The sequence below is a fragment of the Plecotus auritus genome (assembly GCF_963455305.1).
Source record: "Plecotus auritus genome assembly, chromosome: 11".
NCBI lineage: Eukaryota > Metazoa > Chordata > Mammalia > Chiroptera > Vespertilionidae > Plecotus > Plecotus auritus.
In genome coordinates this window covers 948,852-969,734 of record NC_137777.1, presented here as the reverse complement: position 1 = coordinate 969,734, position 20,883 = coordinate 948,852, and the positions used below count along the sequence as shown (strand labels likewise).

The following is a 20,883-nucleotide window of genomic DNA, read 5'->3' as shown; positions in this document are numbered from 1 at the left end:
GATCCCTTTGCCCTCGGAAAACGGGACCCTTGGACGCCCCTGAACCCCAGGCCCCTGCGCAGCCCGGCGCTCCACAGCCTCGCCTGTCACTGCTGCTTCGCCCCCGCAAGGACCAGGTGGACCAGAAACGGGGCCCAGAGGGACACAGAGGCTGCAGCCCCCGTCCTGGCAGCCCCCACCCACAGGCCCCTCGGCCAGCCCGCCCCCCGGGCCCTGGCCCCTGCCCGTCCCGGCACCTGGCGCGCGGCCCTTACCCACGTCCGCGCACAGCGCAGCCAGAAGCAGAAGCATCAGGACTGGCCTCATGGTGGGGCGTCCGCCGCAGGGACTGGGCGCAGGCGTGCGGGCGGCTTTATACAGCGGGCAGACCTAGTAATTTACCTGGAGATGAGCTTGGGGAGCGGGGCCACCTGACTCGGGTGCCCGGCTGTCCCCGCCCCCAGGGCCCCGGGGTGCTCTGGATGGTCACTGTGCCCCTCGCTGCCCGTCCCCCCGTCCTGAGCCTTGGATTCCTCGCTCCTGCCACGGCCAGCGGCCCCAGGCCGGGCTTGGGGAGCAAGAAGCAGGTACAGCCCGGCTGGTGGGGCTCAGTGGATCGGCGTCGACCTATGAACCAGGAGGTCAGGGTTCGAGTCCCAATCAGGACACGTGCCTGGGTTGCAGGCTCGCTCCCCAGTAGGGGACGTACAGGAGGCAGCCGATCCCTGATTCTCTATCACCATGGATGTTTCCCTCTCTCTCTCCCTCACCTTTCCTCTCTGAAATCAATAAAAATATATTTTTTTTTTAAAAAGCAGGCACAGGGACGGCAGTCTGTGGGGCACAGCCCACTCTGGGGGCCTGGGGGACATGGCCCTGGACAGGCAGGGCGGTGTCCAGGCCCTTCAATGGGGAAACTGAGGCACGCGGGGCTGAAAGCTGGCTTTGGCCCCTGTCTGGACCTTCAGTGTGGCTGCCCGGGGCCCTGGTCAGTGCTGGCCTGAGACCCTGCATTCCAGCAACCTCCTCAGGGTGCCGCGGCCGCTGCTCTGAGGGGCCCAGCACCCCAGCCGGCACTCGGTCCCTGCTGTCCACCTCCACGCCTGGCTCTGAGGACCGTGTGGCATCCACCCCTCCCACCCACCCCCCCCCGCCGCCCTCTCCACCTGCCCTCCAAACCTGGGGCCCCGCCTGGAGCCGCCCTGGCCTCAGGCCTGGGTCTCCCTGGACCCCACCTCAGCCCTCTGCCCAGATCTGAGAACATTCCTGGCTCTGCTTCAGGGGGTACATGGCTCCCCGGCCGGCGGGGCTCAGGGGTTGAGCGTCGACCTATGAACCAGGAGGTCACGGTTCGATTCCCGGTCGGGCACGTGCCCGGGTTGGAAGCTCCATCCCCAGCTCGGGCGGGGGGGGGGGGGCGGGCGTGCAGGAGGCAGCGATCCATAGCTCCCTCTCTCCTCCTTTCCTCTCTGAAATCAATAAAAACATCCTTTTTAAAAGGGGGGGCACATGGCCGGGAATGGGTGTGACGGTTCCAGACCGCAGCCATGAGACCGGCCCGTGTGGAATGCTGGGCGCGGGCGGGCCCTGGACCCCGCTCCGAGGCAGCAGGGAGGGGCAGGTGGTGCCCGGGGCCAGGAACATTCTGCAGCCTTCCGATGGGCACTCCCTGCCCGAGTTCCCAGAGAGGCAAGCCCCACCCGCACATGCAGCTGCTGTTTCGACTGCAGCCAGCCCCTCACTGAGGCCCCCAGCAGGTGACCGGCCCGTGACGGGCCCAGGCCTCTGGGGGTGGCGGTGCTGCCGAGAGGCTGCGGGAGCGGGGACAGCCCGGGCTCTGGGCTCCCCCTGCCCCAGGCCAGGCCTTGCTGATCCCTCCGCAGTGGCCGGCTCGGGCCCTCGGTGCTGGGGCGCGGGGATGAAAGGCTGTGTGTGGGGGTGTGGGAGACCCACATTTACAGAGGCCAGTCAGCTATCGCCCCGGGCCTTGCGCGCAGCCCGTGTCTCTGCATGTTGAAGTTGGGGTGAGGAGGGGGAGACCCTGGAGGGCAGAGAGGGCGCCCATGGACTGGAGCAGGACCAGCCAAGCCAGGCGGTGGGTGCCCCGAACTCTCCCGCGAGGGAAGCGGGTCGGTGGGGCTTTCCCGGCAGGCGGGCACAGCGTGTCTTCAGTTGGGGTCTCCGTGGGGTCTGTGGGCGTCCGCTCACGGGCACCTGCGGAACGCTGAGCCTCCTGAACCTCAGCCTTCTCTTCCCTTTTGTCCCGCCTCCTCCCCACAGGCATTTTCCCAGTGAGCGTTAGGGGGCGCGGGAGAGAGAAGGGAAGACAGAGAAACACCGATGGGAGAGAAACACATCGAGGGGCTGCCTCCTGCGCGTGCCCGGACCAGGGCCCAGGGCCGGGGAGGAGCCTGCCACCGAGGTCCGTGCCCTTGACCGGAATCGAACCCGGGACCTTTTGGTCCAGAGGCCGACGCTCTCTATGCACAAGGGCCGCCCCGGCCAGGGCTCAGTGAGCACTTGAGGGACAGACTCTGCAGCCCCCGGGGAGGCCCCACCGCCCCTGGAAGCCAGCCAGGCACCGGCTACTTGCCCTTCCACAGGCTGGCGCGCGCCAATCGAGCCCAGACTCCGGCCCCGGCCTAGCGCTGGGCTCTGTTCCCCAGCGTGGCTGAGAGGGAGCCCGGGCCCCGCCCAGGGTGTGCAGGGCAGGGGAGGAGGGAACTGGGGCGGGGCGGTGGCTGGGGCTGCGGCCTGGGCTGGGGTCCTGCCAGCCCAGAGGAGCTCCATCCGTCCACTGAGAGACCTGGACCCCAGGCGGAAACTCTGAGCCCTGACCCTGGTCACTCTGAGCCCTGACCCTGGTCACACTGAGCCCTGACCCAGGTCACACTGAGCCCTGACCCTGGTCACACTGAGCCCTGACCCTGGTCACACGCTGAGCCCTGACCCTGGTCACTCTGAGTCCTGACCCTGGTCACTCTGAGTCCTGACCCTGGTCACACTTTGAGCCCTGACCCTGGTCACACTCTGAACCCTGACCCTGGTCACACGCTGAGCCCTGACCCTGGTCACACGCTGAGCCCTGACCCTGGTCACACGCTGAGCCCTGACCCTGGTCACACGCTGGGCCCTGACCCTGGTCACACCCTGAGCCCTGACCCTGGTCACACGCTGGGCCCTGACCCTGGTCACACTCTGAACCCTGACCCTGGTCACACGCTGGGCCCTGACCCTGGTCACACTCTGAACCCTGACCCTGGTCACACGCTGAGCCCTGACCCTGGTCACACCCTGAGCCCTGACCCTGGTCACACGCTGAGCCCTGACCCTGGTCACACGCTGGGCCCTGACCCTGGTCACACGCTGAATCCTGACCCTGGTCACACGCTGAGCCCTGACCCTGGTCACACCCTGGGCCCTGACCCTGGTCACACTCTGAGCCCTGACCCTGGTCACACCCTGAGCTCTGCCCAGGTCCCCTGTGAAGCCTGAGCCTTGACCATGGGAAGCTGTCCTTGTCTCAGAACTGTGACCAGAGTGTGGGGGACACAGAGCACCTCGCCAGGGGCCTAGCTGTTGGGTGTCCTGCTGATGGGAAGCCAGTGGCCTGAGCAGAAGGGCCGCTGGGAGTTGTTGTGCCCCGGCCTGCCCACTGCCCCGGCCCCCTGCAGCTGGGAGAGCGCCGGCCTCTGAGTGCACCCGCCCGCACAGGAGCCGCCACCCGCTTCCCTCCTGGTGCCTGTCAGAGGAGGCCCTGGGGGCGTGAGGGAGGAGAGCGGGGGTAATTTTCTCGGAGTTCCCGGTGCGGGGGCTGTCCGGGCAGCAGAGCCAGGATGCAGGACGCGCGTGCTCCTGCGCGTGGGCAGCTGGTACTTCCCAGGACCGAGGAGGCGCAAACTGGATAAACCGGGGTGTCCCAGCGGCCCGGGGCCCGAGGGGGAACCGGGGACAGTCCGCCCACCCCACACAGCCAGTGTAATGCGGGGTTTCTGGGGAACAGCAGAGAACTGTAATCCGGCCAAGCATGCTCTCCCACACACAGTCCTGCAAACACAGGTGGGACTTGACAGAAAAGGGAGGCCGTGGGAGCGGCTCTGAACAGAGCCCCAAGGCCTGTGGAGGGAACGGGAGAGTCTGGGTGTCCTGGCGAGGGTTTGGCCCCCACTGGGTGGCTGGCAAGGAAGAACTCCCCTCTTCCTGCTGGAGCCCCGATGTAGCTGCCTCTGCTTGCTGGGGGTCTGTGCAGGGACTCCCCATTGGGGCCTCTGGATCCATTTTTGTATAAGTCTATTTTTATTGATTACAGAGAGGAAGGGAGAGGGAGGGAGAAATAGAAACATCAATGAGAGAGAACCATGGATCCGCTGCCTCCTGCACACACCACACCGGGGGTGGAGGCAGCAACTGGGCGTGTGCCCTGACCGGGAATAGAACCAGAGACCTCCTGGTTCATAGGTGGACGCTCAGCCTCGGAGCCACGCGGGCCTTTTTGAATGAGGCTTCGTTGGTTTATGTTCAAGCTGGTTTCAGACGCTCTCCCAGACCTTGGGTGTCTACCGTTTGCAACAGTCACAGACACCCTCCACCTTCCCTCCCAGCCCAGCCGCCTGGGTCCCTGTCCCCGCTCAGCACCGCCTTTAAGCACAACCCGCGGCAGTGCCGGGCCCCGCCGCTAGGGGCGCAGGAGGGGCGAGCGCTCCCCCTGCCTATGCCCTGCCGCGTGCCACCTTCTCCAGAACCATCCTTCAGTTAGCATCGCGAACGCTTGCATTGTCCCCTCGGAGACCCCAGCCATACACCCCCTCTGCGGGCCCTCGGAGATTCTCCGGGTCAGGGAGTCCAAGCTGTCACCTGCTCACCCGCCCTGTGCACTGACCCAGGATTGACACGGGACAGCCCGGTCCACTCCACGCTGTCGTCCTAGGGCCTGGGAGCGGAATATGGCCTTAAAGAGGGGGCCCCCACACCCCAAATCCTAATTCCAGGAGCGCCCGGGTTCCCCAGAATGCTGAGGCCACGCTGCGCACCAGAACCAAGGTTCGGGGTAGGACAGAGGCACGTGGGAGAAATGGTGGGTCCACACTCTGGTAACGTTGGGGGGCGAAGTCCAAGTTCGTGCAGTAGAGTCACTTCTCTTCTGTCTGCCGGGATCTGGGAGGAGGAGCTCAGGATGAGCAGCCGCAGGGTCTCCCTCATCAGGACAGTGTCCCAGGCTGACGCCCGCTACACGAGAGGGGTCCCTCCTCCCCATTCACTCCGCCTCCTGCACTGGCCCTCACCCTCCTGGGGGGCTGCCCCGGGGTCAGGGCCACGGGCTGAGACCCCGACTCGGGGTGGGTGCCTGAGACCGCCTCTGGGCTTCCGCCCCTCAGGGTGACTCTGGGCGGCTCCATCCCCACAGCAGTGCTCCCTGCTGGTCCTGCTGGGCATGGAGCTCCCCTCCATCTCTCCACCCTCCTCCCCTGCAGACAGGGCTCCTGGGAATGTGCCCGGCCCGGCACCCGCTCCAGAGACCAGCCCAGCCCAGTGCCCGGCGGGGAGCAGGGGACTGCATACTTGATGCAGGGTTCTTTTTTTGGGGGGGCCCTGCCACGCGGTAGTGATGGCGGCACATTGTGAACAGGCTGAGGCACCGAGTCCACCCTGGGAGACGCTGGGTTTGTGCTGTGACTGTTACCCCAGGATTGGCCATCAGGCCTCCATTTCCGGAACTGGCGGGGAGGCAGGCAGCAGGCGGGCCTTTCCAGACACGCCCCCCAGGGCCCCAGTGACAGCAGCGCCAGACTCCCCGATTTCCAGGCCATGGCAGCGGGCTTTGGGGTCCCTCGCCCTCCTCAGGTGTCACTGCGGGAGGACGGCCAGTTCCTGCAGAGCCTGGGTGACCCCTACAGGGATGCCGGGCAGTCCCCACGGCAGGGCCCTCGGCGCCAGGCACAGGCCCAGCCCGGACCCGCAGGACAGCGAGGGGCCGAGGGGCCGAGCTCTGGGCAGCTGGGACCCTGTTCCAGACCCCTCCCGGGAACTGCCCCCGGGAACTGTGCGGATTTGTGGGGAGAAAGTGCCTTGGCCTCTGGGCGGCGATGATGAGGGGCGGGGAGGGGCCAAGATCGCCATGGACACCAGCCCCACGAATGAACCTGAGGGGACAGCAGCCACACAAGAAGCCCTTTATTGTCCCTGAACTGCGCAGCGCGCGGAAGTGGGAACCTGGCCAGCGGGGCTGAGGGTCAGGGTCTCTGGCTCACAAGACAGCAAAGGGAGTGAACATGCTCTGAGGAAAGGGGGGGAAGGGAGGCGGGACCCCGTCACCGAGGCAAGGACTCCTCACGTCAGGGCGCCGCTGACCAGGATGGAGGCGAAGCTCAGGAGGGCCCTCCAGAGCCCCCCGCCCCCCAGACGCACGGCCCCTTCGAGCTCCTCCTCGATGATTTGGTCGGGAAGGATGTCCCGCTCCAGGTTGGTGGGCCCCCCCACGTTGCAGCTCATGACGCCGCAGCAGTGCACCCAATAGAAGCTGTTGGTCCTGAGGCCCTTGGGGGCCGGGGGCGGCAACTCGGACGGGTAGACGAACGTGCAGTTGTTCGTGCAGCCTTTGTACACGAGCACTTCCCGGGCGTTCAGGCCTGAGAAGGAGCAGAGATGGACACCACCCTCCGTTTTCTGCCGGGAAAACCAGGCAGGCTCCCGCTCCCGCTCCCGCACTGTGCCGCGCCCACACCCTCACCCCAAATGTCACTACGTTGCTAGAAGTGTTTTTCTTTTAATTTTTTTTTTAAATATATTTTATTGATTTTCCACAGAGAGGAAGGGAAAGGGACAGAGAGTTAGAAACATCGATGAGAGAGAAACATCGATCAGCTGCCTCCTGCACACCTCCTACTGGGGATGTGCCCGCAACCAAGGTACATGCCCTTGACCGGAATCGAACCCGGGACGCTTCAGTCCGCAGGCTGACGCTCTATCCACTGAGCCAAACCAGCTAGGGCTCTTTTAATTTTTTAAATTGACTTACAGAGAGAGGGAAGCAGAGGGAGAGAGCAGAACATTGATGAAAGAGAACCTCCCGGCTGCCTCCTGCACACCCTCATGGGCATCGGGGCCCCGGCCCAGGTATGTGCCCTGAGCGGGAATCCAACGGGCAACCTTGGGACGGTGCCCAACCACTGAACCACACCGGCCAGCCCTGCTAGAATTCCTGACTGAGAAGAATGCCCGAGTGCGCCAGAGGGCCGGGGACGCCAGAGCAGCTGGTCCCGCGGGGCCCCCCTGCCTCTCCCTCTGCCCCAAACAGTGACGGCACCTCGTCCGCAGCCACACTGACCAAACGCCCCGTTGCTTTTGCTCGATCCTCACCGAGAATGTGTGCACTGATGAGAGGGAGAGGAAGGGACCCAGAGCGACAGGGAGAAGCACCCTGCAAGTCTGCTCTGCTCTGGCCCCCCCCTGGCCTCCCGTGGGGCAGGCACTGTCCCCGGAGGCCACGGGGCGGCCACTCTAGGCCTGGCGGCTGGACGCGCCTCCAGAGACCAGAGCCCCTGGGGCAGGAGGAACCGCCGGGCCGCAGGGGCACCAGGTGGAGGCCTTGAGCTGCGGCCTCACTCCCAGCCGCTGGGGCCCCAGGAGCCATGTCACTGCCAGCCGCCTGGCGCTGCCCCTGAGAGTGCCCGTGGGCCGGCCGCCGCGGGGGAGGAAGGGGCACTCACGGATGGAGACCGTCAGGCAGCGCCTGATCTCGTACTCGCAGGTCTTAATCTGCGGACACTGGAAGGTGTTGATGGTCGCACACTCGTAGCATTTCAGGCTGTAGGTGACTGAGGAGAGAGGGCGTCCTTCACCAGCCCTGCTAGCCCGCCCCCCCTGCTCCCGGACTTCAGGACGGGGTGCGCAGGGTCAGCCCTGGGGGTGCTGCGAGGCTGGGCAGGACCAGCTCCCTGGCAGCAGCCAAGTCCACCGGGAGCTGCACCTGTTCCCAGAGGCAGGCCCAGGGAACCCCCAGGGTGGCCAGAGACCTCTGCTCTGCGGGTGTGGCCCCCTCAGAGGCCAGTACCCCCGGATCTCCCTGGACCCAGCACCCCTGCAGTCTGCCTGCACCGGGAGCCCCGCAGGCCTCCATGGCGCCGGTCCAGACCAAGCCCCACCCCCCACCCCTCTTGGATCGGACACCAGGGGCTCCCCCGACTGGCGAAGAGGTTGCACTGCACCCCCATTCCCAGGATCCGGTCCCCTGGGGGCCTCGCCTCAGACCTGGCGGGCAGGCACTCACACTTGCTCATCCCCAGCGGCAGCCCGGCCAGGAGCAGGGCGCAGAGCAGCAGCATCGCGGGCAGCGCTGACCTGTGGGCAGGAGGCCAGGGCGCAGGTGGGCGGAGCAGGGGGAGGGGAGGCGGGCAGGTGCGGGGCTGGAGCTGGGCAGGCGGGATGCCCCCTATGCCCAGGCCCCAGTCCCAAAGCTGCCCCCCAGGACCGCACCCCTGACCCAGGCTGAGGTCTGGACCTGCGGCCCCACTCACGATGCTCCCAGACCTTCTGGAACCTTCCACGTCTCTCTTCTACCCCAAGCACCCAGCCCTATGGAACCCGCCCCCCAAAGCTCCCTGACCTTATGTAACCCACCCCCCTAAGCACCTTGACCTTATAGAACCCGCCCCCCAAAGCGCCCTGACCTTATGGAACCCACCCCCCTAAGCACCTTGACCTTATAGAACCCGCCCCCCAAAGCGCCCTGACCTTATGGAACCCACCCCCCTAAGCACCTTGACCTTATAGAACCCGCCCCCCAAAGCACCTTGACCTTATGGAACCCGCCCCCCAAAGCGCCCTGACCTTATGGAACCCGCCCCCCAAAGCACCTTGACCTTATGGAACCCACCCCCCTAAGCACCTTGACCTTATAGAACCCGCCCCCCAAAGCACCTTGACCTTATGGAACCCGCCGCCCAAAGCGCCCTGACCTTATGGAACCCCGCCCCCCAAAGCACCTTGACCTTATGGAACCCCGCCCCCCAAAGCGCCCTGACCTTATGGAACCCGCCCCCCAAAGCACCTTGACCTTATGGAACCCCGCCCCCCAAAGCGCCCTGACCTTATGGAACCCGCCCCCCAAAGCGCCCTGACCTTATGGAACCCGCCCCCCAAAGCGCCCTGACCTTATGGAACCCGCCCCCAAAGCGCCCTGACCTTATGGAACCCGCCCCCCAAAGCGCCCTGACCTTATGGAACCCGCCCCCCAAAGCGCCCTGACCTTATGGAACCCGCCCCCAAAGCGCCCTGACCTTATAGAATCCCGCCTCCCAAAGCGCCCTGACCTTCTAGAACCTTCTGCACTGGCCAACCGTCATGGGAGTGAAGCAGAACCTTCAAGAAGCTGCGCGAAGCATGACGGGAGCCAGTGGGGCCTCTGGAGACCCCGCCCCCAGAGCGCCAGCACTCCCAGAAGTCCCCGCGCCTGCACCCTGCGCTCCTGGCTGGGTCGCTGCTCGCGCCTGCAGGTCCCTGAGCGCCGGGTGGGGGCTGCCTGCGCTCCTCCTCCCCCGGCTTCCCTGGGATGTGGGTGTTTCTGTGTCAAGGCCCGGCTCGGTGGGGCTTTCCTCCCGCTGGTCTGACGTGATCACCCCATCGCCCTCTTCCCGCGCGGGTCACTTCCTCCCCTGGGGTCTCCGTGATCACCCCATCGCCCTCTTCCCGCGCGGGTCACTTCCTCCCCTGGGGTCTCCGTGATCACCCCATCGCCCTCTTCCCGCGCGGGTCACTTCCTCCCCTGGGGTCTCCGTGATCACCCCATCGCCCTCTTCCCGCGCGGGTCACTTCCTCCCCTGGGGTCTCCGTGATCACCCCATCGCCCTCTTCCCGCGCGGGTCACTTGCTCCCCTGGGGTCTCCGTGCTTCGTCCCCTCGTCGCCCCAGGGGTGAGCACCTTCTCTGCTGCTTCCCAGGCTCCCTCTCGCTCCGCGTTCAGCTGACGACCCTGTGCCGGGGTCATGGCTCCACCTGCTTCCGCTCCTGAAGCCCTTCTCGCTGGCCTGGAGGGACTGGCCCCCACTGCCCGCGTGCACCCCTATGAAACCCCAGCCCTACTTCTTCTTCTTCACTGAATTTGTATTGATTTCAGAGAGGAAGGCAGAGGGAGGGAGGGAGGGAGGGACGGAGAAACATCACGGTGAGAATCATTGATCAGCTGGCCGCCTCCTGCTCAGCCCACACTGGGGATGGAGCCTGAAACTGGGCATGTGCCTGACTGTGGGAATCGAACTGTGACCTGGTTCATAGGTCGATGCTCAACCCCTGAGCCACACTCACGGGGCCCCAACCCTACCCCTGCGGTCATCCTCCCCTGAGCTCAGCTGCACCCAGAAAATGGCCTGTGGGGGACAAACTCTCCACCTCTGGCTGCTCCTCAGCCTGTGTCTGCGTGGCCCGCGGGAACCCGGAGCTCCGCTGTGTCCTGGGAGGAAGGGCCATCCCCATGGGCACTGGGGCTCTGCCCGGGGCCTGTCCCTTTGCCACAGAAAGGCCCATGGGAGTGGGGGCGGGGCTCCTGCTGCCCCCTCCCCCACCCCATGCCCCTGCACTCGCCAGCCCTTGCTGGGAGCAGAGCACGCCCCGAGTCTGCATCCCGGAGAAGCCCCGTCCACCCCGATCCTTTTTCCCACGCTCCCTCTGTCCCCTCCTCCGCAGTGCCTTCCCAGGAGTCTGTCCCACGGCACCATTACCCCTGCCCACTGCAGTCCTCACCCTGTGATGACGTGACTCTCCCACTGTCAAGGCATTGAAAGTGCTCCTCCCACCCTCGCCCACCCCCTCCTCCTGTCGGAGATGCCACTGCCAGGCTGACCTCTGCTGCTCTGCGCCTCTGGGCAGCGCCCCGTGGGCCTGCCCCAGCCACAGGGCTGCTCCCCAAGCTGACACGGTGTGCGCAGTAGGCTGTGGGCAAGGAGGAGCACACAGTAGGAGCTCAACAGAGGCTACAAATGCGCTCCAGCACGGGGACTGCGGCCAACACACAGGGGCTCCCACCTTCCCCCAGAGAGACTGAGGGTTCAGGGGTGACAGCATGGCTTCCTGTGTCTCAGGGATGGCACAGGACACCCCTCTGCCTGCCCCACCTGCCTCCTTCTGGGGCCAGAGACTCTTTCTGGAAGGCTCCCAGACTGCCCCGCCCCCACTGAGTCCACCCCCAGGCAGAAGCATTTACTCCGAGCAGGACTGGAGCCTGACCGTTGGCCCTCTCTGCGTGGGTGCACTGTAAGTCGAGGATGAAAAACGTGGGCCCCAATGCTGTCCACCTGGCCCGAGGTTCGGGGTAGGACACGTGGGAGAAATGGTGGGTCCACACTCTGGTAACGTTGGGGGGTGAAGTCCAAGTTCGTGCAGTAGAGTCACTTCTCCTCTGTCTGCCGGGATCTGGGAGGAGGAGCTCAGGATGAGCAGCTGCAGGGTCTCCCTCATCAGGACAGTGTCCCAGGCTGACGCCCGCTACACGAGAGGGGTCCCTCCTCCCCATTCACTCCGCCTCCTGCACTGGCCCTCACCCTCCTGGGGGGCTGCCCCGGGGTCAGGGCCACGGGCTGAGACCCCGACTCGGGGTGGGTGCCTGAGACCGCCTCTGGGCTTCCGCCCCTCAGGGTGACTCTGGGCGGCTCCATCCCCACAGCAGTGCTCCCTGCTGGTCCTGCTGGGAATGGAGCTCCCCTCCATCTCCCTCCACCCTCCTCCCCTGCAGACAGGGCTCCTGGGAATGTGCCCGGCCCAGCACCCGCTCCAGAGACCCAGCCCAGCCCAGTGCCCGGCGGGGAGCAGGGGGCTGCACACGTGATGCAGGGTTCTTTTTGGGGGGGTGCCCTGCCACGCGGTAGTGATGGCGGCACATTGTGAACAGGCTGAGGCACCGAGTCCACCCTGGGAGACGCTGGGTTTGTGCTGTGACTGTTACCCCAGGATTGGCCATCAGGCCTCCATTTCCGGAACTGGCGGGGAGGCAGGCAGCAGGCGGGCCTTTCCAGACACGCCCCCCAGGGCCCCAGTGACAGCAGCGCCAGACTCCCCGATTTCCAGGCCAGGGCAGCGGGCTTTGGGGTCCCTCGCCCTCCACAGGTGTCACTGCGGGAGGACGGCCAGTTCCTGCAGAGCCTGGGTGACCCCCACAGGGACGCTGGGCAGTCCCCACGGCAGGGCCCTCGGCGCCAGGCACAGGCCCAGCCCGGACCCGCAGGACAGCGAGGGGCCGAGGGGCCGAGCTCTGGGCAGCTGGGACCCTGTTCCAGACCCCTCCCGGGAACTGCCCCCGGGAACTGTGCGGCTCTGTGGGGAGAAAGTGCCTTGGCCTGTGGGCGGCGATGATGAGGGGCGGGGAGGGGGCAAGATCGCCATCGACACCAGCCCCACGAATGAACCTGAGGGACAGCAGCCACACAAGAAGCCCTTTATTGTCCCTGAACTGCGCAGCGCGCGGAAGTGGGAACCTGGCCAGCGGGGCTGAGGGTCAGGGTCTCTGGCTCACAAGACAGCAAAGGGAGTGAACATGCTCTGAGGAAAGGGGGGGAAGGGAGGCGGGACCCCGTCACCGAGGCAAGGACTCCTCACGTCAGGGCGCCGCTGACCAGGATGGAGGCGAAGCTCAGGAGGGCCCCCCAGAGCCCCCCGCCCCCCAGGCACACGGCCCCTTCGAGCTCCTCCTCGATGATTTGGTCGGGAAGGATGTCCCGCTCCAGGTTGGTGGGCCCCCCGATGTTGCAGCTCATGATGCCGCAGCAGTGCACCCAGTAGTAGCTGTTGGTCCTGAGGACCTTGGGGGCCGGGGGCGGCAACTCGGACGGGTAGACGAACGTGCAGTTGTTGGTGCAGTTCTTGTACACGAGCACTTCCCGGGCGTTCAGGCCTGAGAAGGAGCAGAGATGGACACCACCCTCCGTTTTCTGCCGGGAAAACCAGGCAGGCTCCCGCTCCCGCTCCCGCACTGTGCCGCGCCCACACCCTCACCCCAAATGTCACTACGTTGCTAGAAGTGTTTTTCTTTTAATTTTTTAAACTGACTTACAGAGAGAGGGAAGCAGAGGGAGAGAGCAGAACATTGATGAAAGAGAACCTCCCGGCTGCCTCCTGCACACCCTCATGGGCATCAAGGCCCCGGCCCAGGTATGTGCCCTGAGCAGGAATCCAACGGGCAACCTTGGGACGGTGCCCAACCACTGAACCACACCGGCCAGCCCTGCTAGAATTCCTGACTGAGAAGAATGCCCGAGTCCGCCAGAGAGCCGGGGACGCCAGAGCAGCTGGTCCCGCGGGGCCCCCCTGCCTCTCCCTCTGCCCCAAACAGTGACGGCACCTCGTCCGCAGCCACACTGACCAAACGCCCCGTTGCTTTTGCTCGATCCTCACCGAGAATGTGTGCACTGATGAGAGGGAGAGGAAGGGACACAGAGCGACAGGGAGAAGCACCCTGCAAGTCTGCCCTGCTCTGGCCCCCGCCTGGCCTCCCGTGGGGCAGGCACTGTCCCCGGAGGCCACGGGGCGGCCACTCTAGGCCTGGCGGCTGGACGTGCCTCCAGAGACCAGAGCCCCTGGGGCAGGAGGAACCGCTGGGCCCCAGGGGCACCAGGTGGAGGCCTTGAGCTGCGGCCTCACTCCCAGCCGCTGGGGCCCCGGGAGCCATGTCACTGCCAGCCGCCTGGCGCTGCCCCTGAGAGTGCCCGTGGGCCGGCCGCCGCGGGGGAGGAAGGGGCACTCACGGATGGAGACCGTCAGGCAGCGCCTGATCTCGTACTCGCAGGTCTTAATCTGCGGACACTGGAAGGTGTTGATGGTCGTACACTCGTAGCATTTCAGGTTGTAGGTGTCTGAGGAGAGAGGGCGTCCTTCACCAGCCCTGCTAGCCCGCCCCCCCTGCTCCCGGACTTCAGGACGGGGTGCGCAGGGTCAGCCCTGGGGGGGGCTGCGAGGCTGGGCAGGACCAGTTCCCTGGCAGCAGCCAAGTCCACCGGGAGCTGCACCTGTTCCCAGAGGCAGGCCCAGGGAACCCCCAGGGTGGCCAGAGACCTCTGCTCTGCGGGTGTGGCCCCCTCAGAGGCCAGTACCCCCGGATCTCCCTGGACCCAGCACCCCTGCAGTCTGCCTGCACCGGGAGCCCCGCAGGCCTCCATGGCGCCGGTCCAGACCAAGGCCCCCCCCCGCACCGCTCTTGCCTCGGGGACCAGGGGCTCCCCCGGCTGGCGAAGAGGTGGCACTGCACCCCCATTCCCAGGATCCGGTCCCCTGGGGGCCTCGCCTCAGACCTGGCGGGCAGGCACTCACACTTGCTAGTCCCCAGCGGCAGCCCGGCCAGGAGCAGGGCGCAGAGCAGCAGCATCGCGGGCAGCGCTGACCTGTGGGCAGGAGGCCAGGGCGCAGGTGGGCGGAGCAGGGGGAGGGGAGGCGGGCAGGGGCGGGGCTGGAGCTGGGCAGGCGGGATGCCCCCTAGGCCCAGGCCCCAGTCCCAAAGCTGTCCCCCAGGACCGCACCCCTGACCCAGGCTGAGGTCTGGACCTGCGGCCCCACTCGCGATGCTCCCAGACCTTCTGGAACCTTCCACGTCTCTCTTCTACCCCAAGCACCCAGCCCTATGGAACCCGCCCCCCAAAGCTCCCTGACCTTATGTAACCCACCCCCCTAAGCACCTTGACCTTATGGAACCCGCCCCCCAAAGCGCCCTGACCTTATGTAACCCACCCCCCTAAGCACCTTGACCTTATGGAACCCGCCGCCCAAAGCACCTTGACCTTATGGAACCCGCCCCCAAAGCGCCCTGACCTTATGGAACCCGCCCCCAAAGCGCCCTGACCTTATGGAACCCGCCCCCAAAGCGCCCTGACCTTATAGAATCCCGCCTCCCAAAGCGCCCTGACCTTCTAGAACCTTCTGCACTGGCCAACCGTCATGGGAGTGAAGCAGAACCTTCAAGAAGCTGCGCGAAGCATGACGGGAGCCAGTGGGGCCTCTGGAGACCCCGCCCCCAGGGCGCCAGCGCTCCCAGAAGTCCCCACGCCTGCACCCTGCGCTCCTGGCTGGGTCGCTGCTCGCGCCTGCAGGTCCCTGAGCGCCGGGTGGGGGCTGCCTGCGCCCCTCCTCCCCCGGCTTCCCTGGGATGTGGGGTGTTTCTGTGTCAAGGCCCGGCTCGGTGGGCCTTTCCTTCCGCTGTCTGACGTGATCACCCCATCGCCCTCTTCCCGCGCGGGTCACTTGCTCCCCTGGGGTCTCCGTGCTTCGTCCCCTCGTCGCCCCAGGGGTGAGCACCTTCTCTGCTGCTTCCCAGGCTCCCTCTCGCTCCGCGTTCAGCTGACCACCCTGTGCCGGGGTCATGGCTCCACCTGCTTCCCCGTCTGAAGCCTTTCTCGCTGGCCTGGAGGGACTGGCCCCCACTGCCCGCGTGCACCCCTATGAAACCCCAGCCCTACTTCTTCTTCTTCACTGAATTTGTATTGATTTCAGAGAGGAAGGCAGAGGGAGGGAGGGAGGGAGGGAGAAACATCACGGTGAGAATCATTGATCAGCTGGCCGCCTCCTGCTCGGCCCACACTGGGGATGGAGCCTGAAACTGGGCATGTGCCCTGACTGTGGGAATCGAACTGTGACCTGGTTCATAGGTCGATGCTCAACCCCTGAGCCACACTCACGGGGCCCCAACCCTACCCCTGCGGTCATCCTCCCCTGAGCTCAGCTGCACCCAGAAAATGGCCTGTGGGGGACAAACTCTCCACCTCTGGCTGCTCCTCAGCCTGTGTCTGCGTGACCCGCGGGAACCCGGAGCTCCGCTGTGTCCTGGGAGGAAGGGCCATCCCCATGGGCACTGGGGCTCTGCCCGGGGCCTGTCCCTTTGCCACAGAAAGGCCCATGGGAGTGGGGGCGGGGCTCCTGCTGCCCCCTCCCCCACCCCATGCCCCTGCACTCGCCAGCCCTTGCTGGGAGCAGAGCACGCCCCGAGTCTGCATCCCGGAGAAGCCCCTGTCCACCCCGATCCTTTTTCCCACACTCCCTCTGTCCCCTCCTCCGCAGTGCCTTCCCAGGAGTCTGTCCCACGGCACCATTACCCCTGCCCACTGCAGTCCTCACCCTGTGATGACGCGACTCTCCCACTGTCAAGGCATTGAAAGTGCTCCTCCCACCCTCGCCCACCCCCTCTTCCTGTCGGAGATGCCACTGCCAGGCTGACCTCTGCTGCTCTGCGCCTCTGGGCAGCGCCCCGTGGGCCTGCCCCAGCCACAGGGCTGCTCCCCAAGCTGACACGGTGTGCGCAGTAGGCTGTGGGCAAGGATGAGCACACAGTAGGAGCTCAACAGAGGCTACAAATGTGCCCCAGCACGGGGACTGCGGCCAACACACAGGGGCTCCCGCCTTCCCCCAGAGAGACTGAGGGTTCAGGGGTGACAGCATGGCTTCCTGTGTCTCAGGGATGGCACAGGACACCCCTCTGCCTGCCCCACCTGCCTCCTTCTGGGGCCAGAGACTCTTTCTGGAAGGCTCCCAGACTGCCCCGCCCGCACTGAGTCCACCCCCAGGCAGAAGCATTTACTCCGAGCAGGACTGGAGCCTGACTGTTGCCCTCTCTGCGTGGGTGCACTGTAAGTCGAGGATGAAAAACGTGGGCCCCAATGCTGTCCACCTGGCCCGAGGTTCGGGGTAGGACACGTGGGAGAATTGGTGGGTCCACACTCTGGTAACGTTGGGGGGTGAAGTCCAAGTTCGTGCAGTAGAGTCACTTCTCCTCTGTCTGCCGGGATCTGGGAGGAGGAGCTCAGGATGAGCAGCTGCAGGGTCTCCCTCATCAGGACAGTGTCCCAGGCTGACGCCCGCTACACGAGAGGGGTCCCTCCTCCTCATTCATTCTTCCCCTCCACGGATCCTGTGAACCCCAAAGTCCAGAGCCCCCGGAAGCTCCTCTCCGGGTGGTACCCCAGCCCCCCTTACTGCAGCCCTGGAAGGTGGGAGAGGAAAGAGGCTGCAGGCCATAAGGGGACAAGGAGACACCAGGAGGGGCGTGCAGGAGGCAGCTGGTCACTGTTTCACTCACGTGTCAACCTCTCTCTCCCTCACTTCCTCTGTCTAAAAAATCAATAAAAACATTTTTAAAAAATATAAAGGAATGAACAGAATGTCTCCTATTTTCTTCCTACTTCCCATATTGCATCCTGCCTGACCAGTGATGTGTTTCCCTAAGTCATCACCATCCCCCACAAGCTGGCTCCCCCTTTGTAAACACAACTGTCAGCAGCAGCGCGTGGGCTTGCTCTGAGTGCAGACTGCGGGCCAGCCCCCGCACCCTTCCTACCTCCGATCCCAACGCCCCTCGGAAGTCAGACCACACTTCCATCAAGGAAAACAAGTTTAATGCTACAGCTCCCCACCCCGCTGGGCGGGCCAGCTTCTGAGCAATGCAGGGGCCCACGCCGTGCTGGCACTGCGCTCAGGACCGTCCGAGGCCCAGGGGCACGGCAGCGAGTGTCAGGAGCAGCACCAGCCCGGCACTGCCGCTGCGCAGGGCGCACGCGCCTCCCGCCTCTCTGTAGTACTGCCACTCCGTGTCGTTGATGGTCGGGCTGTCTGTGTTGCACAGCGGCGTCCGGCAGCAGGACGCATAGAGGAAAGGCGTCGGCTTTAAGAGGACGTAGGACTTGTACGGCGGCAGCACGTCGAAGGGTCTGATGACTGGGCAGTACTCAGTGCACTGCCTGGACACATAGAAGAAACGCACCAGCATCCCTGGAGGGAACAAGACAGGGGCAGGAGCCACGTGAGTGGACAGCAGTGACACTGGCCCTGAGACTCCTGGTGCCCTCACCCCACCCAGAGGCCCACAGGGGAGGGCGCCCGGGACAAGCAGCAGTCCTCCGTGGACAGGCGAGGAGCAGACCTGTGTGGGCTGTGCTGTGCGATTGGTGTCGTATGCCCCCACGCCTGGCCTGGCCCTGTGCCCGGGACCTGGTCTGGGGCTCTGTCTGGGAATGTACCGGCGGCTTAGCCTCCACACAGGGACCATCCGAGCCATCGCCCAGGGCTTGGAGCTGGCCTCCCCGGGAGCCGCTCGCTGCCAGGCTGGGTGTGGGCCAGCTCCGTGCTGGCCTCCCGGTCAGTCTGGGACTTCACCAGCACCGGCGAACCACACGGTCAGCTGAAAAAAATCCCCATGTAAATGGACCCCACAGCTCACACCCGTGTTGCTCAGGGTCAACGCGACTTACTCACGATAACGGTCACACAAAACACTTTGCCGGGATCACACCTGGTGGGCTTCGTGCAAGTCAAAGTGTAGAATTCCTCGCAAGAGTGACACTGCATGGCGCCTGGAAGGAAGAATGCGCTGGAACATCCTCCAGACTGTCAGGGACACACCCCCTCCCTCCTCCAGGGGTCCCGGCCTTCCCACGCCCCACAGTGCATCTGGCCCTGAGCGCCCACAGGGTGTGCCTCCCTCATCCACACCCAGACACACAGCAGGGACACAGACCCAGACATGCACCCCCATACCTTACCCAGGAACACCCCCACCCCACACACCTGGCATCGCACATTCCGCTGCTCTAGGAACAGAGACCCCAGGGCTCTGGTGTCTGCCCCTTGTGCCCACCCACCGCCCACCGGCCAGCCCACAGAACCTCCTCCCGCTGTGGGTCCCAGCCCTGGTTCCGGCTCTGGGTTCCGGGTCCCAGCCCTGGTTCCGGCAGGACCCACCTTGTCTCCCAGTCCCGCTGAAGTTGGTCTCCGCCCACGGCAGGCCCACGGCCAGGAGGAAGGCCAGGAGGACCGTCATCTCCAGCGGAGCCTGGCCCTGGACAGAGCAGCACGGCTTGGTCAGCTCCGGCACCAGGTGTCCATCAAAGCCTGTTGCCATGGACGCAGGGCCCGCCCTCCCGCTCCTCACCCCCGGACAGCCCACTGGGCCCGCCGGGGGCCTGTCTCCACTACCCAGCGCCCAGCCCCGGGACCGCACCGACCCTGTCCCCGCACCCCTGCCCAGCAGGTGTCCCCGCACCCCGCTCCTTCCCGGCACCCCTGCCCCTTCCTGCCCCCTTCGACTCCGCCCCGCCCATCGCGGGGTCACCCGTGGGCGCCCGCGGAGCCCAGGGCAAGGAAGCCTGAGGTCCCTGCAGCATGAGGTCCTAGGCTCCTTCTGGAATGTTCGTCAGCGAGCACCCCTTCCCTGCAGTCGGGACGGTCCGGCACGCGGTAGCCTGGGGCCGGGATTGGGGAGGCCTCGCACCCGCACCCGCACCCGCCCCGCACCCCGGTTCTCCCGGCGGCCAAGCAGCGGCTGCCCGTTTACACCTACCTTGTCCCTGTGGCGCCTGAACCTCGAAGCCGAACCTTCCAGAAGCTGCGCATGCGCTGCAGTAGCCGCTGGGCCTGAGGCCCCGCCCCCAGGATGCGCTCCCAGAAGGCCCCGCTCTCAGCTGCCAAGGCCTGGCTCCCACCCCCAAGGGCAGAAGGTCCCAGAAGGGCAGGCGCTGTGGGGCAGAAGGTTCCAGAAGGCCTCCAGAAGGGCAGGGGACAGTGACATGATCCGCTCATGCTCCTGCGGTGACAAAAGATCCAACGATGGGGCGCCCACTGGGAGAACAGCCCTCACCTCCCATGTCAACAGGCCTTCCTTCCTGCGTGGCCTGCGGACGGGAGGTCCCTGTTCGGGTCCCGGTTCGAGGGCACGCGCCTGGGCTGCGGGCTCGGCCCGGGTTGGGCGGCGGGGGCAGCCGCGGGGACCCGCTCTGCTCACGGAGCTCTCCCCGTCCTCCCGGGAACCAGTGAACACACCTTTCAACCCCCGTTAGCGGCGCCTCGGAGACACCGCGACGGCCGCCATCCCCCACGCCCTCCCGCAGGCCCTGTGCCGCTGCGGTTCCGGGTTCGAGCATCCTGCATGCCCGCCTGCTGGGACAGGGCAGGGACGGGGTCCCATCAGGCCGGGAGGGGGCAGGAGAGACCGCTGGGCTGTGTGTGGCCTCACCAGCGCGGACAGCGCGAGGCCCACGGGACACAGAGCCGGCCCTGGGGCTCCGTGCGCCTCGGTTCCCCTCGTAGGAAGAAAGGGCCCTGCTCCAGCTCCAGCGTCGGACCAGGCTCTCCTCCCCCAACAGGAGCCTGGACCGGCCTTCCCTGCGGGGGTGCGGGCGCCCCCTGGAGGCGGCGAGGAGGGGGGTTGGGCCTCCGCTCCCCTCCACACAGCCTTTCCGCCCGGCTCTCTTCCAGCTCTCCGCTGACCTCCTGCCGCCTCTCTGCAGGGCACACGGCCATGGCCGCAGTGCCACGTGCACAGGCCCGGAGCCTCCCGGGTTCGTGACGGGGGGCCACACGCCTCCGCGGCAGAGCCCCCCAATTCCCAGTCCAGCTCCGCTCCGGCCCAGCTGCGGGAGGCCCGGCCTGGCTCCGACTGTGAGATGGAAGGTGGGCTGGGCTGGCCCGTGGGCACCAGCTGGGGGCAGGGACGGCTCTACCTGCTGCAGGAACTGGGACCGGCCAGCAGAGGGCGGCAGACGCTGGGCGGGCGGGAACCACACCTGGATCCCCTTCCGCAGGGGTGAGGGGGAGGCTGAGCAGGGCCAGGTGGCACCCAGCTGTGTCCCCTCTGGTGGCCGCACTGCGCAGGCCGAGCCCTCCAGGAGCTGGACGTCAGCACAGACTCGGTGCTCACGGCATTTCCGAGGGGCGGAGTGCCCACCTGGGGTCTGCACCCCTCTGTCTAAGGGCGTTTGAGGACCCCGGGGCTGCACGCAGGACCTGGGGGACTAGTGACAGGCTGGGCCTGGGCTCAGCGGGTCCCTGGAGCTGCGTGGGGACTCTGGGGGGTGAGAGATGCTGCCACGGAGGTGGGGTGGCATCAGGCCGGTTTTCAGACTCGAATCAATGTCTTCTTTTTTAAATATATTTTATTGATTTTTTACA

At 65.9% G+C, this 20,883-nt stretch overlaps 4 protein-coding genes across 4 annotated transcripts in view; all 4 read right to left on the bottom strand.

Annotated features, from left to right (window-relative positions):
• The window catches only part of LOC308236978 (ly-6/neurotoxin-like protein 1), a gene marked incomplete at both ends in the record, with an annotated part of 4,558 nt that extends 4,252 nt beyond the window's left edge, over positions 1–306 (bottom strand). Inside the window, one exon of the mRNA XM_080647275.1 lies at positions 255–306. Within this exon, the coding sequence (XP_080503401.1) occupies positions 255–306 (52 nt within the window). The remainder of the gene's footprint in view (positions 1–254) is intronic.
• Positions 307–6,306: 6,000 nt separating this feature from the next.
• Positions 6,307–8,300, bottom strand: LOC308236775 (glycosyl-phosphatidylinositol-anchored molecule-like protein; the record flags this gene model as incomplete). The annotated part of the gene is made up of 3 exons (XM_080646784.1): positions 6,307–6,605; positions 7,686–7,793; positions 8,246–8,300. 3 exons carry the CDS (start codon positions 8,298–8,300, stop codon positions 6,307–6,309), a joined length of 462 nt encoding a protein of 153 aa, XP_080502910.1.
• Positions 8,301–12,557: 4,257 nt separating this feature from the next.
• LOC308236520 (glycosyl-phosphatidylinositol-anchored molecule-like protein) lies at positions 12,558–14,323 on the bottom strand (the record flags this gene model as incomplete). Its single annotated transcript, XM_080646295.1, has 3 exons — positions 12,558–12,856; positions 13,707–13,814; positions 14,269–14,323. 3 exons carry the CDS (start codon positions 14,321–14,323, stop codon positions 12,558–12,560), a joined length of 462 nt encoding a protein of 153 aa, XP_080502421.1.
• A 3,090-nt stretch (positions 14,324–17,413) lies between these two features.
• LY6K (lymphocyte antigen 6 family member K) lies at positions 17,414–19,361 on the bottom strand (the record flags this gene model as incomplete). Its single annotated transcript, XM_080646407.1, has 4 exons — positions 19,277–19,361; positions 18,679–18,775; positions 18,189–18,290; positions 17,414–17,709 (listed from the first exon to the last, which is right to left on the bottom strand). Exons 2-4 carry the CDS (start codon positions 18,755–18,757, stop codon positions 17,414–17,416), a joined length of 477 nt encoding a protein of 158 aa, XP_080502533.1. The 5' UTR covers positions 18,758–18,775; positions 19,277–19,361.
• Between the last annotated feature and the right edge of the window lie 1,522 nt (positions 19,362–20,883).